Source organism: Lichenostomus cassidix, chromosome 8, assembly GCF_008360975.1.
Source record: "Lichenostomus cassidix isolate B80296 chromosome 8, HeHo_3.0, whole genome shotgun sequence".
NCBI classification, from domain to species: Eukaryota; Metazoa; Chordata; class Aves; order Passeriformes; family Meliphagidae; genus Lichenostomus; species Lichenostomus cassidix.
The window spans coordinates 9,338,823-9,355,772 of NC_139489.1; the positions used below are offsets into that span (position 1 = coordinate 9,338,823).

Below are 16,950 nucleotides of genomic sequence, written 5' to 3' on the forward strand. Positions count from 1 at the left end.
CCCAGGCTGCTTCCCACAGCACAAGCTGCTCCCATGCAGATTGATTACACAGATCACCTTCAAAGCAAGCTCATAGAGCTCTTTCCTGGCTTCATGCCCAGCTCATATCCCATCACACAAGATGTCAGTGCAAGGACCTGGGCAACCCCTCCACCACCTCGGTCAGAGCTCCTGCCTTCTGCAGCTCAGCAGAATCAGGAGAGCAGCTGGGCTGGGTCCAAATGCAGAAAGAATTGGGAATGAGTTTGGCAGCAGCAAGAAGCTGAGGCAGCTCCAGGGCTCTACTGGCATGAGCAAGAGCTAACTCTGCCCTTTGTGCAGTCCCATGAAAGAAGTGGAGGTATCACATGGGCTCCTCACACCCATCCTGCCTCCCTGACCTTGTCCCCCAGCAAAACAGTGAGTGTCAAGAAGCGTCATCCCTGGCAGGCAGGAGCAGCTCTGGAGCAAGGATGATGCTGAAGCCCTCTTGTGACTCCAGCTTCAAACAAGGCAGACACAGTTTGCCCGTACACAAATGAGTTTTTATTGAGGCAAGTCAGGGAGAGGGGAACTGCATGTGGACAGACCAACAGGAAAAATAAATAATTCCATATAAATAAGATACATAAATAGTCCCACATGGCAGAGACTGCCTTGAAATAAGAAACAACCCTGGGTCCCAACAAAATGAGGGCTTCTCCAGGCAAGTCCTCAGATCCCATCCCCCACCCTTTATCAAACCTCAGGTTGTACCAGACAATTCACAATTTGGGAAGAGACAGGGCACAGCTGGGCCCAGCACAGCCCCCTCCTTAGTGTAGCAGTTGTGGAGTGGCACACACCAGCCCACACAGCCCCTGGGACGGCCGTCAACACCCTTCACCACTGTCCACCCCTGAGAAGGAGTTTTTCCTACCCCACAGCACCCAAAGTTTGAGGTCAATACTGTGGGAACCATTTCCAGGCCATGCAGAGGGTCTGTGCAACTGATGCATCAACCTGGACAGGGCAGCCTCAGCTCACACCCACACCACAGGCAGTTGCCAGCCCCAAAGAAGGCACAGCCAGCCCCAAACCTGGCTGCAGGACACTCACCCACCACCCCCTCCCTGTAACACCCAAGTCCATTCCATCAAGACTAGCACCATCAGAGCAGGAGCTGCCAGTAGCAAGACAGCGATTGCCCACAGCCAGGGAGCAGCAAGGATATCCAGACCCACTGCTGTAACCACATCCACATGTCTTAGTTCAGAGTCCAGCTGAGCACCAGGATACAGAGTGCCCAGGGGGTAGCCAGCACCACATCATACCTCCCCTTTCATGGGAGGGCAGGGGGAAACCTCTATGTCCAGAGAGGATCCCCCAAGGTCCCACACTAGGCCTCAGCCCATTCTTGGAGAAGCTTGAGGATGTATCTGAGGCGGTGGTGGAGCTCAGGAGAGCAGCCCAGCTCCTGGATGCTGCACAGCTTGTAAGTGTAGGAGTTGCGCTCCCGGTTGATGTAGGTGACAAGGCAGGAGTGGTCAGGCTTGCTCATGATCACCTTGGTGTGGTCATTGTAGAAATTCACCTAGGAGACAAGGTTGGGCTTGGTTTAACCCAGGCTTCCCACAGCATGCTGGGAACCAGAAAAGAGACATAGTTCCTGCCTCAACCCATTCCTCCTCCCCAGCCTGCCTGGGAGCATCCCTGCTCCATGCCCCATGGTAGGAATGTGCCAGCCCTAGCAAAGCGGCAAACAGAAGCATCCACCTGAAGTGTCATGTCCCCTCCATGGCTTGGAGAAGCTGCAACCAGCAGCTCTAGGCACTGGAGCAGCATCCTGTACCCACAGCTGTTTTCACAGCTGGATTTCACATTTGGGCTGTGGCAGACAAGATCCAACACAGGCCTGGAGACCCCCATCTGGCCTCCTCCTCACAAGGGTCTGGCTGACTCTACTGTGCCCCACACATACCTGGAGGGTGCCATTGCTGAAGAGCATGAGCAAGGCTTGGTCAGTCTTCACCCACTGCAGGAGGAGCAGGGCTGGCTGCCCAAGGTCATCTATGCTGGGCAGGTCACCTCCCTTTGAGAGAAGGGTCTGCATAAGCCACTGGTCCCACACACAGGAGCACTTCCACCACCACCCATAACACCAAACCTGGGTACTCCTTCAATGGGGTCCCCACTCCCAGGGTACAACTCTGAATGTCCACCTGGCCACAGCCTTCAAGCAGGGAGTCCAACCAGCCCAAGTAGTGTGATCAAGGCATGACCCAATGCTCAGCCCAGGGCCCCAGCACTCACCTTCATGAGGTGCTGCTCCATGTAGGACGCAAAGTAGCGCAAGACACTCATCTGCCCCTGCAGCTGCTCAGGGATGGCAGCCACGGAGAACACCAGGTGTTTGCTGTTGGTCGGGTTGTAATGTACAGTCCTGGAGGGAGCACAGCAGGAGTTTTGGGGATGTCCACCCTGGCACAGACACCCCTTGCCCCTTCCCACCCAAGGGACTTTCCAGAGACAGAGACCAGCCCCATTCCCACCACTGACCTGTGGTTGGGGGAAAGCGCCATGTGCGTGCCGTTGTTGAAGAGGACCCCAATGCTGCGGTTGGAGAGCTGGTAGCCAAAGCCGTACTTGTTGGAATAATCCACCCACTTGCTCACCCACACAAAGTGCTCGTGGCCGGCCAGGGAAGCTGGGTTTTTCTCCGCTGTTGGAGAAGGGAAGAGGTGAACCTTGTTCATTTCACCTTTCCACAGGAGAGCATATCCCTACAGCAGGCTCTGGCACCATTTAGGGTGCTATTTGTACCCCAAATAACAGCCATGCCTTCATCCCATGGGGAAGGGGATGCACAGCACCCTATCCCATCCCAGAGCAGTCCAACCAGTTTACCTGGAGGCATGGAGGAGAGGCAGGTCCGCAGCAGCCGGACAGCTGACTCGATGATGACAGAGGCGGTGACGCAATCTTCAAAGGCTGTGGGGAGAAGATGACAGGCTGAGTCAGCCAGCCCCGCTATCAGCCCAGGCATGACAGGAAACTTGGGGCAGGCTGGGGTGGCCGGGGCAGGTATTGCTCACCTTCACAGCTGCTGGCCATCATTCCCCGGATGGAGGGGGATGCAGACTTGTGAGACGTCTCCTCCACCACAGTCTCCACAGGGCTGGAGCTGGCACTGCGGCATGATACAGGAGTGGCCTGCGGAGAGACCTGGCTTTATCACCGTCCTGCCCGCTCCCCCAAAAAAGGGTATGCATGGCCTCAGAGATGTACTCACCTCATTCCCTTCCACAGTTTTATAGCTCATCTGCCGACAGATTGAAGTCTTCACCAGCCCAGTAACCAGCTTGGAGATGTCATCCCTGTCCTCTGAAGAGCCCTTCTTGGCTGAGAAGAGAGCAAGAGATGAGCACATGGGATGGGGACATCTAGGCCACTCCTCCCAGTAGCTCAGCTCTCATTTATCTGTTCCCATGCCCACGGAGACAAGGAGGGTGTCAGACAGCTCCCGCTTTCACTTCCCAGTTCTCATGCAACACAGGGCTTCCAGGAGGAACTGCCCCATGGGTTGCAGCACAGCATCCGCTCTCCAGGCACACACCCATGCCAGGCCACCAGCACAAGGGCAGGGGCACACCCAGCTTGTGCTGTCCCTAGGCAGGGGGTCCACAGAGACCCATCAAGAAATCCCTCCAGGAGAGAGGATGCACTTCCCCCTGAAGGAAGAGTTACCCAGAGGCTCCATGACAAGGCACAAACTCACCCTTGGGTTTCTTCTTCCCGAAGAGTGTCTTGGTGACTTTAGCAAACAGAGTCTTTGCGGGATTTGGGGGACTCAGTTCTGGAGCCATCACACAGCTGCTGGGAGGGAGCTTCTCAGGCGTGTAGCCCTGCAGAGAGGTCAAGAGAGAGGTTTGGTTTCCATAGGCCACATGCTCCAGGCAGTGCAGCTGCCCTGGGCTGACCGCAGTCATTCACATCCCTCCTGACAGCCAGCTTGTGTTTCCGTCAAGCCTCGGAACCACGACTGGCATCAATACAGGAAACAACCCTTGCTATAGCAACAAGGCATCAGAAGCACACCAGATCCCTCAGTTCCTCTGGCTGGCATTTGGGGAGGACAGCGGCTGCTTCCTTTGAAGGACTGAGACGTAGGACAGGACAAGGACAGAACCCTGCACAGCCCAAAAAGCCTCATCCCACCTGGAAAATGGTCCCTTGACCCAGGCCCTCACCCACTCACTTTGAAGAACTCATGGTCCAAAATCTCCTCGAGGGTGAGGCGGTCCTGGGGGTTGCGTCTGAGGATGCCAGCAATGAGGTGCTTGGCAGGCAGGGAGAGGAAGACTGGGAGGGTGTATTCCACCTGCTTGATACACCTGTAGGTCTCCTTGAGGTCAGAGGTCTCGAAGGGAGGGTTCCCACACAGCAGGGTGTACCTGGGAGAGGACATGCATGCCACTGTCAGATCCCCACCAGGCTTGTGACTCAGCAGCACTTAAAGCAAGGAAGTTATTGGCATTTGGCTGGCCACACCTGGCTGAGAACACCACTTCCAGCCTGGACAGCCACGCTCACATCCGGCCACGCTTCCTCCTAGCAACTGTTTAGAGCAACAGGCAAGGAGCCTTGAGGAAAGACAAAGAGCTGGCAGGCAAAGGCCACCTGTTGCTACTGCTACCGCTGCTCCCACCCGTGTGGCCGCCAGGGTGGAAAATGGAGCAGAAAGCTTGCGGGCAGCGGCCAGGCAAGGGGCTGGATGTGCCGAAACAGCGATCGCTCCCTGAGCAAACAGTGCAGCAGCCACAGAGATTTTTCCGTTGTTTATCAGGTTCACAGTGCGGTCAAGCCTGCTTTGAACTGGAGCTGAGTGCGGCATGAGCACGCCCACTCCGTGCAGGTCCTGCTTGCACAGTCCCCACACAGCATCCCAGGATGGCTACAGGCAACACCTGCTCCAAAGTGGCACTGGGCAGGATCCAGCCACTCGCTCCCCTCCCCCTGCCTCTTGGCAACCACTGCAGAGCAATGAGGCAAAGCACAAGAAAACTTCCTCATCGGGCTGCTCACAGAGAAGCTGCTCCCCACCTCAGGCAGGGTGCCTGGACCCCTCCCCACACAATGGCACAGACTTACATGACACAGCCCAGAGACCACACGTCTGACTCTGGCCCATGGCCCTGCCTCAGCAACACTTCTGGAGCCAGGTAGTTGGGGGTCCCACATATTGTCCTGTGGGGCAGAGCATCAGATCAGTGCATGCTCTGCATCCCCTCACAGACAGCCTCCCTGCACTCCAAGCCCGGGATTCAGCTTACTGCCTTGTCCACCCCGCTCCATTTTGCTCTTTGTGCCCCAAAGCCTCCCTCCATCTGCAAGGAGTCCCATACAAACTCCCTCCTCTCCAGCTCACAGGGATCAGGAGCAGCTGCTCTCAGGGAGCTGTTGGGAAGAGCCTGTCCCAGAGCTGAGGAGGAACAGAGCCTTTGTGTCCCAGCCTGTGCAGCCGGCACGGCAGCCGGGCAAGCACAATAGCAATAGTCAATACATTGTTCTCCCTGACGGCTGCAAGCTCACTCCTGGAGGAGCCACAAAGCCCCCAGCCCCCTCGCCTTGCCTGCAGCTGGAGCAGAAATCACTCCCTCACCCCAGGAAGAGGCCCTAAGGCTTCCTCTCCCAAGACCAGGAGGGACCCCTCATCCCTCCACTCTCCTGGGAAACCACAGGAGGAAGATGAGTGAAACCCTGGAGGATTCTGGAATAGGAAATTCTCAAGCTTACTTTTTCTTCTGGTCAGAGACATCCTGGCAAGCAGCCAGCCCAAAGTCCCCCACTTTCAGCTCCATGTTTTCATTGATGAAGAAGTTGCCTGCAAGTCAAGGGCGATGCGTCACCACAAGTCCCTCGGGGACAGCTTGCTCCCCACACAACACCATGTGCCAACCACAGCACTCACCAAGCTTGAGGTCTCTGTGCAGGATGCCCTTGAGGTGAAGGTATTTCAAGCCTGAGATGATCTGTTTGAGGTAATAGCGCACTTCAGGCTCCAGCAGAGTATGGCGGGCCTTCCAGATGTGGGCCAGGGACTGCAAAGGGAGAGAAGGCAGCTTGTGATCACAGGCAGGGAGAACAGGCAGCCCTGCTGACTAGGCATGGGGTAGGCAGGGTCAAAGCCAGTTCTTCCAGAAGTTGCACATTCACAAATAATCCTTCTTTCACAGCCATGACCTCAGCAGACTCCCCACACAAGGCTGAGGCTGCTCAGCAGAGCCAGGACAACCACTGGATTTATGGTGGCCCCACCGTGAGAGGCAGGTTGAGAGACAGGCAGCTGAAGGAGTGCCCAGTGCTGTGCAAAACCACACAGCTTATGGTGAGCTCAGAGGGTGTGACAGAGCTGACAGCACAGGAGAAGGGGAATGCTGACAAAACACTTTGGTAAGGCCTGCTCCAACCAGCTATGGCTACTTAGGAGATGCTTTGACAAGGAGGCCACAGCAGCACTGACCTTCCTGCTGCAGTGCTCCAGAAAGATGTAGATGCTCTCTGAGTCCTCAAAGTAGTGGGAGAACTTGACAATGTGCTTATGGTGCAAGTCCCGATGTAGCTCGATCTCATTGGTGATCTGAAAGAGAGCAGCAGCGCCAGGTGAGCACAGGGCCCCTGCTGCTCCCCACCAGCCTAGCACCCCAACAGCCCCATAGCACCCACCTTCTCCCTCTGGTGGGGTTTGGCCACCCGGCTGTGAGGAATGACCTTCACGGCGTAGGTTTTGTTGCTGGAGAGGTCCGTCATTTCATAGCATCGTGCAAACCCACCCTGCAAGGGAAGAGGTGGTTACGGATGGGTGAGAGACAGCTCTTACCCCTGCCTGCTTACAAGCCTCCTCCTCATCCCTTCCCTAGCAGCACAGCCCTGCGAGCGTCACACGCTCCCTCCTGCTGCGTCGCCCACTAAGATCTGAACTATGATGCTTTCAACCAGGCATTTTCTTCACCCATTTCTTGTAAAACCTCCAGGGCATTTTTCCTCCCACTATGGCCGGACTTTGCATCTTTCCACATGATAGATCAACCTGGAAAGTCCTGCGCAGGGCAGGAAGCCCGAGGACCGGAGGCCATCGAAAGGCAGCCCCATGGAGACAGGTTTTTCCTGCCGTGATGTCACCCTCCAATCTGCACACTCAGCCGCCGAGCCCGCTCGGGCCGGGCTGGGAACCGGCACCCTCCTCCTACACACGCTGCTGTCAGCCGGAGGAAAAGTTGCGTGCGGCAGAGCGGTGCGGGCCGGCACCCCTGGGAACCGGGGCACCCACCGGCCCACGCACAGCCCGCGGGGCGCCCCGAAACCGATGCGGCTCCGATAGCCGCCGAGGCACGCAGCCAGCCCGGGTGATTCACGGCTTCCAGCGCTGCTGCGGGCCCGCCGGGAGAGGCGGGGAGAGTGGGGGCGGCGGGCGGCAGCCGAGGGGCTGCATCCATCCCCGGGCCGCGGGGTCGAGCAGGCGCGCAGCTCCCAACCCTCCCCGTGCCCGCTCCGGCTCACCCCGGCGCCCTCCGCGGCGGCCCAGCCCCCTTCCCCCATTGCCGGTACCTTTCCCAGCAGGCGGCCCTTGCAGTAGGAGCGGCCGGAGATCGGGTCGGTGATGATGCGGGTGGTCTCGGCCGCGCGGGGCGGCGGCGCCGGGGCGGGAGCGGGCCGCGCGGGGAGGGAGGCGGCGGGGAAAGGGGGGAAGAGGCCGGCGGACTCCATGGCGGGCGCGGGATGAGGAGGCTCCCCGGGCTGGAGCTCCGCCGCGCCCCGCGCACGTGGCCCCGCCGCCGCGCGCCGCCGCTGCCGCCCCGGGAATCCCGCCGCCTTTATCAGGGGCCGCGATGACGTCACCCGCGGAGCTCCGCCCCCGGGCGGCCCCGCGCCGCCCTTAAAGGGGCCGCAGCGCGGGGAAGGGGGCGGGGTTCGGGGATTTCGGGAATGCGGTGGCGTGTCCTGTTCCTGCTAGCAGTGACATCGCGCTGGAGCTCAGGCAGGGTCCCGGTGCCTCTATCGCACAGGGCCCACCCATGCACACACAGTGACACCCCTCCAGTACAGGCTCCCCCCAGTAGATGCACCCCCCTCCTACAGACAGAGACACCCACAGACAGACAACCTTCCCTTGACTGACGGCTCTCTTTACGTCACACCGAGACCCCACAAACACGCAGAGCTCCGTCCTCAGCTCCCTCCCCTGTCTTCCAGGACACACAGTGCCCCCTCCCCATGCACATCTGTAAATACACACATAACACCTGCTAACAGGTGATACCAGTGTGTCCCATGACTGTCTGGGGACCTCACACATCCTTCCCATGGAAAGGTTGTGGCCCAGGGAGGGATTTCAAAGCCCACGTGTTCCCTGTGGGCCCTGACCTGCCCTCCCTTGTGGCAAATCTGGATGCAGGCACATGCTCCCCAAGACCCTTGCACTCTGTGCCAGGGCCCAAGCAAAGGGGGTCACAGCACACCCCAGGTGGGGTGCTGGGCATGCAGAGAACAGCAGAAGATGCAGAAGAGCTCCCTGGCCAGGCTGTTCCTGGGTAGATGCCCCTTGGCCATGCTTTCCTCCAGTTCCAGTCCAGCCCTGTGCCCCAGTGCCCTTGAAGCAGCCCTGAAAAGTCAGTCCCCTGCAGCTGCCCACAGCGACAGGTCCACACTGTCCCGCTGGGGACCACCATCCTTGCCCCTCGGTGCCTGGGAACCCCATGGTGGGAGCTCTGGTGCTGCGGAGTGGCCTGGCTGTGCAGGGAGTGCAGTGGTGGCCAGGCAAGGCGCCATAGTGGTGCTGCTCTCTAATGGCCGTGACGAGAACACGCCTCTGTCACCCGAAACGGGTCATGGAAGGATGCTTGGCAACTCTCCCTGCCCACGGGCGTGGCAGCTGGCAGGGGTGGCTGCAAACCCACAGCTCCCAAGAGGCTAAAGCAGCAGTGTTGCAAGAGCCCCTCAAAAGCAGATCCTGCTGCCCTTCCCATGCTCACACCACCCACAAGGTGACTGTGTGACCATTCCTTGTTCTGCGCCTCAGTTTCCCCCCACTGTAGCCCACTGTACCTCACTGATGCTCACTGTGCTCCTGAACATGCTGAGGGTTTTGCATGAGCACCTCTGGCAAACAGCCCCATTCTTCCCAGCACAGCCCCTTTCACCCCATGGTACTGGGAGCAAATTAACTCCCTATTTTTTTCTCCAGAAGTACTGAGAAAAGCTGCCTGAAGAGAATGAGGAAACAACATGGATCTCTCTGGTTTTTTCTTGGGTTTCCAGCTTTTGTAGGGGAAGCACACACAAACCCACTGCCCATCAGCAAACATTGCCCAGGAGCAGGCTGGGATGCTGCTGCCCTTGGGAGAAGCTGCCTGTTTCCATCACGACCCCGGGGCTCCCTGGAGCACTGGTGGCGTCACAGGTTTTCCGATGGGGGCCCCAGCTCGGGGCTGCCGGAGCTGAGTCAGCGCCTGAAGGCAGTGCATGGGCGGAGGCACCCAGGAGTGCAGGAGGGCCCCGGGGGACCTGTCTGGGGATGATGTGACAGACAGGGGCTGTCTCGGGATCCCCCGCAGATGCACAGTGCCTGCAAGGACCGAGAGCTGCTGTCTCTGCTCCTGCTCCCCACTGCCTCTGGGTGAGTTCTTGGGCAGGGGGCAAGGATGGACCCCACAGCCCATGTCCTGCTGAGGCTGAGGCATCTCCTCTCCAAGAGGGATGGAACCTGGGAGCAGACCCCCACCACCTACAGCGGGGGTCCCCTGTGATGCAGAGCATCTCAGTCATGGGTTTTCCCATCACTGATCTGGGGCAGTGGGAGGAACTGTGGTTCAAGATTACCAGCCTGTTGGGCCAGGGGAGGGGGAGGCTCTGGGGTGAACTCTTGCTGCCTGCAGCTATTTAGGTGGAGTTACAAGAAAAGGGAGCCAGGCTCTCTGGGGAGGTGTACAGCAAAATAAGGACAGGCACCCAATGCAAGTTGCATCAAGGGAAATTCCACTGAGATATTAGGAAACTTTTTTCCCCTCTGTGTGTGGTAAAATATCACAGGAGCCCAGAAACTGTGGGATCTCTGTCGTCTGTGATACTCAGCCCTGGCCTGGTCTCCCGCCCTCGCAGAATTCAGTGATGCTCAGCAACATCAGGAGCAGTGGAGCTGAACCCAGCTGCCAGCTCACGTCTGCACCAGGGCTGCCTCCCCAGGGCTGCATGGTGCTGCTGTGTGCCCTGCATGTGGTGCCTTAGCTGCAAGAGCAACACCAGCTGAGCATCGAGGTGTAGGCAAGCTGGCAAAGATTGGGGTGACAGCCCTGACCCCCTCAGGAGCAGGGTTTTCCCATCCTTCAGCACAGCTCTGCAAAGCACGGGGCTGCAGCCACCAAGCAGGAGGATGGAGTGGGTGGTTGGTCCTTGGGTGAGCTGGGGAAGGAAGAATCAGCACCAGGAGGGGCCAAGGAACCGGCAGGTTCCACAAGGCACCACAGCCCTGCACATGTTCAGCCCAGGTCCCATCTTGCCCACCTCCACCAGTACTGAAGCAAAGAGCTGTTGGTACCACTCCCCGTGCCTCGGTTTACCTGATTCACCCTGCAGTGAGCACACATGCACTTTCAGGGTATGGAAACAGATCTCCCCTCTCCAGCACTGCTTTTCTGTGGGATGTAGGGCTCATGTCTGACTCTGCTCCTCCTTACCGGTCTGGGACTTGTGTGGGATGGAAGGAATTCATAATGGATCCAGTGATGGAGCAGGAAGCTGGCCCTTTTGGTCCCCATCTGGCAAGAATGTCCACTCTGCATCCTTTTGCCAGTGGAGCTGGCAGTTGCACCCAGCCGGGCAGAGCCCTCTCCCCGTCCCAGGAGAGAGAGGAACTCTCAGCAGAGCCCAGCCCAGCCCCTCTCCGGGAGCTTGGAGGGCTGATGAGGGAGTACAGAGGGGGCTGGAGGGACACATGTCTCGTGGGGGGCAGAGGGGGCAGAGAGGGAGAAGTTGGGAAGGAACATTGTTCTGGGGGATGGAGAGGGGAAGGATGGTGAAGGGATGGGTGCTGTGGCTTACGGTGGAGGGGCAGAAGGAGGGGCAACACCGGGTTGACTGACTGCAGGGGAGCTGGGTCAAGCGTAATTTGGGGGTACCGCTGCACAGTGCGGCTGGAGGGTCCCTGCGACGAGACTGGGCACGAGGGGCTGAAGGGCGGCATGGGCCGGGCTGTGCCGGACGGCAGCGGGGCCGGGGCGGGATGTGGCGGGGCCGCCCCGCGGCGAGGCGGAGTCGGCGGCCGCGCCCGGCGGGAGCGCGGCGGGACGCGGAGCGGCCCCGGAGGATGGGGCGGGCGGCGGCAGGTGAGGCCGGGCAGGGCACCGGGGGCACGGGAATAGCTACGGGGGTCGCTGGCTGCCCGCGGGCACCCGGCCGGAGCAGCGGGACGTCGCGGGAAAGGCAGCCCCGGGCTGGCGGGGGACGGTGGCACTGGGGCACGGTTCCGGGAGGACCTGCGGCAAGCGGGTCCTTTTCTGGTGGGGAGAAGGAGTGGGGTTCACTCTCCCCCGCCGGGAAGGCTGGAGCAAGGGAAGCGGGAGGGCAGGTCGAGCAAGGAGTCACCGTCCCCTCTGCTCTCCCCACAGGTGTCGGGCTGGGCACCGTGTCCCTCTGGGGCAGCCTCCTGCTCGCTGCCGGCCTTGCCCTCGACCCAGCACCGCCAATCTGCAACTGCTCAGAGCCCATGGACTACCAGGTTTTCCAGGAGGCGCCGCTCCCGGAGAGCTGCTGCCTCAACTTCACCAGCTCCAACATCACTCACCTGGACTGGGGTGCACTGGTGGGGGTGCAGGGGCTGCGGGAGCTCTACCTCTCACACTGTGGCATTTCGGCTATCAGCAATGCACAGGGAGTCCCTCCCGCCTTGGAGATCTTACACTTAAGTCACAACCTGCTGGAAAGTCTCCCTGGAAACTTTCTGGAAGATGCTCCTAATTTGAGGGTCATTTATCTGGACAGCAACCAGCTTCAGGAGCTACCCAGCTCCTTCCTGAAAGCATCTTCCCAGGTCCAGGAGGTCTACCTGGGCTTCAATGCCCTCACTTTCCTTCCTGCCAGCCTCCTGAAGCCATCCCTGCTCCAGCTTCAGCTCTCCAACAACAGCTGGGACTGCAGCTGTGCTTTGCTCACCAACCTGGAGGGTTGGTCCAACCAGACTGCTGAGGTTATCTGCCACACACCAGAGCACTACCACGGCATGGGCCTCTGGAGCATCCCCCGGGATGAGCTGTGCCGCTCACACAGCCTCACCACCCTCTTCATCTGCCTGCCCCCTCTCCTCATCCTCATCAGCATTGCTTGGTGCTTCTGCCGGCAGAAGAAAAAGACCAACTACAGCCTTCAGAGCAGGTCCCAGAGCCACCGAGCCATGGCAGAGAGGAGCAATGTGCCAATGTCTGCAGAGCCTCACCACTACATCCCCTATGAGCTGCCTGCTGCTCCCTCCAAGACTGAGAAGAAAGTGCTGCTGGGCAAACACGTCGTGCTCCAGCCCTTTGTGGATCCACTGGAGAGTGCCAGAGACCTCTATGAGGAGGTGGAGATACAGGTGGGATCCCCCAGCAGTTCCCAGCTGCCAACCCACGAGGGGCAGCTGGGCACCCCAGCACCAAGGGCAGAGGACCTGGGCAGTGAGCCAGAAGTGGACACTGTCAGCGTGAGCGAAGTCCTGAAGGACTCTGCTGACCGGGAGAAGATCTACATGAGTCAGTCAACCAGCTATTACAACCTTGTACCTGACATCGAGCTGGACGACTCAGACAACCTGGAATATGAGACCATTGACCTGCACTGATGCCAGGACTTGGGCTGTGTCTGGGACACACCAGCAGGATGGCAGGAGCTGGGCACGAGTGAAAACTGGCAGAGCAGGAGAGGCATGAGTTGTCCTGCTGTGGCTTACAGTGGCTGTTTGCAAAGCTGCACTTCCAAATACCCATCCCTTCTGCTGTGAACCCCTACCATGTGAACCCCTAGCTTGCCATGTGCTGCAGCTGGGCAGGGGTGCAAGGGTGCTTCAGGCTCTGGGAACCCTGCCACAGGCTGGCGGTGTCTGAGGACATGTGGGCTGTCATTGCCTGAGGAACTACATGGAGGGAAGGTGGGAGCTGGTTGGGGATTAAGTGACAGTGCTGTGTGTGCCAGACCCACTGACCAGAGCTTCGTCTCTTGCTGGAGCCAGATGGTATCTGGCACAGACCTGCTGCTTTCCAGCCTGCAGAGAACAGGGTCTGGAGACATAAAACGAGGCTGGCCCTGCCTGTGTGGTCTGCGAGGGGTGTCACATTTGGACAGGGTGCCCTGGGCTTGTCAGGGGAAGCTTGAGGTGGCTCTGCCTGCTGCCCCACCCCACACCCAACTGTGGCACAGGGACTCAAAAGAGTCAATGCACATGTGTTGCTTCATGGAGTGTGTGCCCACTTGTGTGAGTGGGTGTGTGAAATGCACACACACACAGAGGGCAGCATCAGAGGGGGTCCCTTGCAGCCTCCCCTGCCTGATGTGCTGCCCAGTCCTGTAGGATCCAGCTCTTAGCAAGAAATAAATAATTTTACTCCTGGCAGTATGGCTCTATCCCCGTGTCTGTGTGGTCTGGGGTGGTGGGGAGCCAGCCAGTGAGATGTGGGGAATGCAGTGATGAATGACTTCACTCCTACCCCATCTACCCTCCCTTGCCCTGGGTGATGCCCCAGTGTGGGTCTTGCTCAGCATCCCTGGAGCTACTTTGTTGCCCTGGTAGAGCAGAGCTGGGCACTGGTAAAGGCCAACTCAGCCTCTGCCTTGCACCAGGATTTACAACACGGGTGGGGAAGGTGTCAGCCAACTGTAAATGCTGCAGCTCCTGAACAAAGCAGGAATTTGTGGGGCTCCTGGGAGCAGGGCAAAGGCTGGGGGGTGCTGTAAATCACTGGCCAACACAGGCACCCCCAGCATCACCGTGGTGTTCCAGCTCTTCTCCAGGGATAGGGGGTGGGGGGCACCCTTTAGTCCTGCTCGCCCTGCCCAGGGGGACTTTCTCTAGGCTGGAAGCTGCATTGGCCACCCTGTCTGCTCTGGAGCAGTCCTGGGCCTGGTGCCCAGGCAGGAAGGGAGGGAGCTGGGCAGGGCAGGACGTGGTGCTCCGGCTGGGAAAGGAAGTGGTGTTTCCTGCAGAGTGCAGTGCGGCTTCCAGCAGCCCATGGTGGGATTGCTCAGGCCTAGCACTGCTCAGTCCCAGCTCCACCTCGGTTGGGGATGAGGATGGGGTGATTTCCCTTCCTGTCTCCTCTCACTCATGGATGTTTCCCACTGTTTCATATCTAGCTGTAATTTTTCCTTCCCTGTTCCCTCCTGGGCCCTAGGAAGTATCCCAGCCTTTAATATCCCTCCATCACCCTCTTCCAGGTACTACAGCCAGGGTATCTCAGTGTATGCTGTCTCATGCCATCCCCAAATCCCCACAGGGACACAGAGACCAGAAGCTGCCACAGGGCAAAAGCAGGACAGGCAGGGTCAACAGCTGTCTCCAGGGGCTGCAGCCCAGCCCATGGGCATGTTTGACTAGGGCAAACAGCTGCATTTTTCCCCTGTGCTCCAGAAATACCCTGCAGCCCTTCCCTAGGTGCCCCCTCTGGTCATATTCCCTGGGGTCCTATTCCTAGGGCTGCATGGAATGATGTAACATCCTGTCCTTTCCCCTCCTTCTCATGAAGCCTAAATTCAGATGCCATGGCTGCAAAGGGGAGTGACCCCAGTGGGTCTTGTTCAGCCCCTGCTCTGGTACCTGCAGCCCCCACCCAAATCTCCTTCTGTTACAGGTGGCAGGCAGGTATATTCCCTGTTCTATACCTGTGACAGCCCCAGCACACTCAGACGTGTTTTCCCTAAGAATATTAGTTTAAAAGTTTTTTCCTGCAAGTCCCCTTCCTTTAGAGCTCTCAAATTCCCTAAACAAGACAGCCCTGCTTCTCCTTCACTGTCTTGCAGGTCACTGCTGGACCTATTAAAGTGTAACTACGAGGTCATTTCCTGGGTTGGATCATGTCCTGTGAAAATACCCCAAAGTTAATACTGCATGGAGTTGAGAGCACCACTCAACAGCAAGGAACAGGACACAAAAAAAGTGACTTCACCTGGGTGGTTATGCTGCCAGCTGATCAGCCTATGAAAGCAGCTCTTTTTAAATTCAGACCCTGCAATTATCAGAAGCGGGTAAAGTTCTTAGGCCAGACTTTTGTACTTCCTAAGTCTAGCCAGGCTAAAGCTGTGCTTAACTCCAGCCCCTGCCCATCTCTTCCTGGCTTAGTGCATGACAGGTTTGCCCACTCCCAGGCAGGTAAGTCCCTGTGCCATCCATACGGCTGTGCATCCTTGGGAGTGAAGTGCCACACATCCCTGGCTGGCTGCCACAGTCCTGTTCCCATGTCACACCTCCAGCACAGCTCCAGGTGCCACTTTCATTGCCATGGACAGCTGCCCTTGGCAGCTGTGTTTCTCAGAGCAGTAACTTTGTAAGCAGCATCCACTGATGAGCCATAATCTTGCTCATCAGGGGACAGGTTTATAATCCTGTTCTGACACCAAGGTGGCATTTGCTGTATAAACCTCAGTTTCTCCATCTGTACAAAGTTCCCCAGAAACACCCTGAATGCTGTTTGCACACAATGGAGGATGAAGGGAGAGAAGAAACACTCAGAGGAAGCAGCCGTAACACATCCGTGCCAAGTGCCTTTATTGCCTCCACCCCACCTCTCTGGAAAGCAGGCGTTGCTGGAGAGCAGGGAAAGTTTACACGGGATCGCTATGGAGAAGGAATGTGCTTGTGCAAACATCCCACCCAGCCCAGGTCCCACTGGCAGGGACTCCCGAGCTGCAGTAGCACCCAGCTGGGCACGGCTGTGCTCACAGTACCCATGAGCACAGACCAGTCTGTGAGGCAGTGCCAGTGCACACCCAGGTCACAGCCCGCTGCCATCAGAACAGGTACCACTCTCCAGTGCATAGCTCTGGCACTGACTCATCCTCAGCTCCCTGCCAGCAACACAGGATGAACCTACACTCCCCAGGGCACCTCATGCTGTTACACCTGGCAAACACAGCACAGCACCACAGGAAAAAAACTTAAACCCCTCCCCCCGAGCCAAGCTATTTGGGGGCAGACTGTTGCATTTTTAAAGCATGAGACTTGGGTCCTGCCACAACTCTGGTTGAGGGAAGACGATCATGGGCCACCTCCTTCATGTCAGAGCCAGTAATTGTGATGCTGGGGCTGCAGAAAGCCTGACCTGCACCAAAGTGACCCGATGGCTGGACCAGACTTTTGTGAAAATACAGAAATGGGATGAAGCATGCAGTGTGTTCACCTGACAAGCACAAGGTATGCAAGCCTGGCCTGCCCCACTGCACAGGACCAGCCCTCTGATGGGCTCCTGACTTGCTCTGATACCTGCATGAAGGGCACCATTTGCAGAGATTTAATTTCCTTAATGACAGGAGCCTCTAGGAATACTAACACCAGCCCAAAACATCCAGAAAAGCTTTTGTTCACCACAGCTTTCCAATTCCACCCCAAGTGATAGGGCAGAGAGCTGGAGTTTGTACCCAGCTTTCGAAAGGGACAGACCATGATGTGAGCCTGGCCCTTCTGCTAGAAGGAATTGATCTTGCACTGGAATGAGACCAAGGAGGTCAGGGAAAGACCAGCTGGTCACTGAGCAGTGCCAGAGTTTGGTTAAAAGACACTGGACCCTCGAGGGAATTGTACAACCAGGCAGGAAACACCAAGCAACACAAGGGGCTGCTGGCCTGAACCAGGGGATAGGAACTCATGTAATGTGGAAGGCAGAGGCATGAGTTACCAGCTGCAGAGGCTGAAGGTGTAACAGCCAAGTTTTCATCAGATTAGATTTAGCAGCCCATTTCTGCACTGACCTCTCC

At 58.0% G+C, this 16,950-nt stretch overlaps 2 protein-coding genes and 1 non-coding gene across 3 annotated transcripts; 1 reads left to right on the forward strand and 2 right to left on the reverse strand.

Annotated features, from left to right (window-relative positions):
• Nucleotides 1-502: 502 nt before the first annotated feature.
• On the reverse strand, nucleotides 503-7,816 carry PLK3 (polo like kinase 3). The gene is made up of 15 exons (XM_085067753.1): nucleotides 7,567-7,816; nucleotides 6,685-6,792; nucleotides 6,482-6,598; nucleotides 5,930-6,059; nucleotides 5,755-5,842; nucleotides 5,110-5,205; nucleotides 4,217-4,412; nucleotides 3,737-3,863; nucleotides 3,251-3,360; nucleotides 3,054-3,171; nucleotides 2,866-2,949; nucleotides 2,518-2,680; nucleotides 2,272-2,401; nucleotides 1,940-2,050; nucleotides 503-1,552 (listed from the first exon to the last, which is right to left on the reverse strand). Exons 1-15 carry the CDS (start codon nucleotides 7,723-7,725, stop codon nucleotides 1,358-1,360), a joined length of 1,932 nt encoding a protein of 643 aa, XP_084923879.1. The 5' UTR covers nucleotides 7,726-7,816; the 3' UTR covers nucleotides 503-1,357.
• A 3,222-nt stretch (nucleotides 7,817-11,038) lies between these two features.
• Nucleotides 11,039-13,597, forward strand: LOC146433798 (uncharacterized). The gene is made up of 2 exons (XM_085067754.1): nucleotides 11,039-11,339; nucleotides 11,622-13,597. The coding sequence occupies exons 1-2, from the start codon at nucleotides 11,237-11,239 to the stop codon at nucleotides 12,827-12,829; spliced, it is 1,311 nt and encodes a 436-aa protein (XP_084923880.1). The 5' UTR covers nucleotides 11,039-11,236; the 3' UTR covers nucleotides 12,830-13,597.
• Nucleotides 13,598-16,606: 3,009 nt separating this feature from the next.
• Nucleotides 16,607-16,736, reverse strand: LOC146433799 (small nucleolar RNA SNORA35). The gene has a single exon (XR_014853905.1). It is a non-coding gene; the product is annotated as a small nucleolar RNA SNORA35 (small nucleolar RNA).
• Nucleotides 16,737-16,950: the final 214 nt, after the last annotated feature.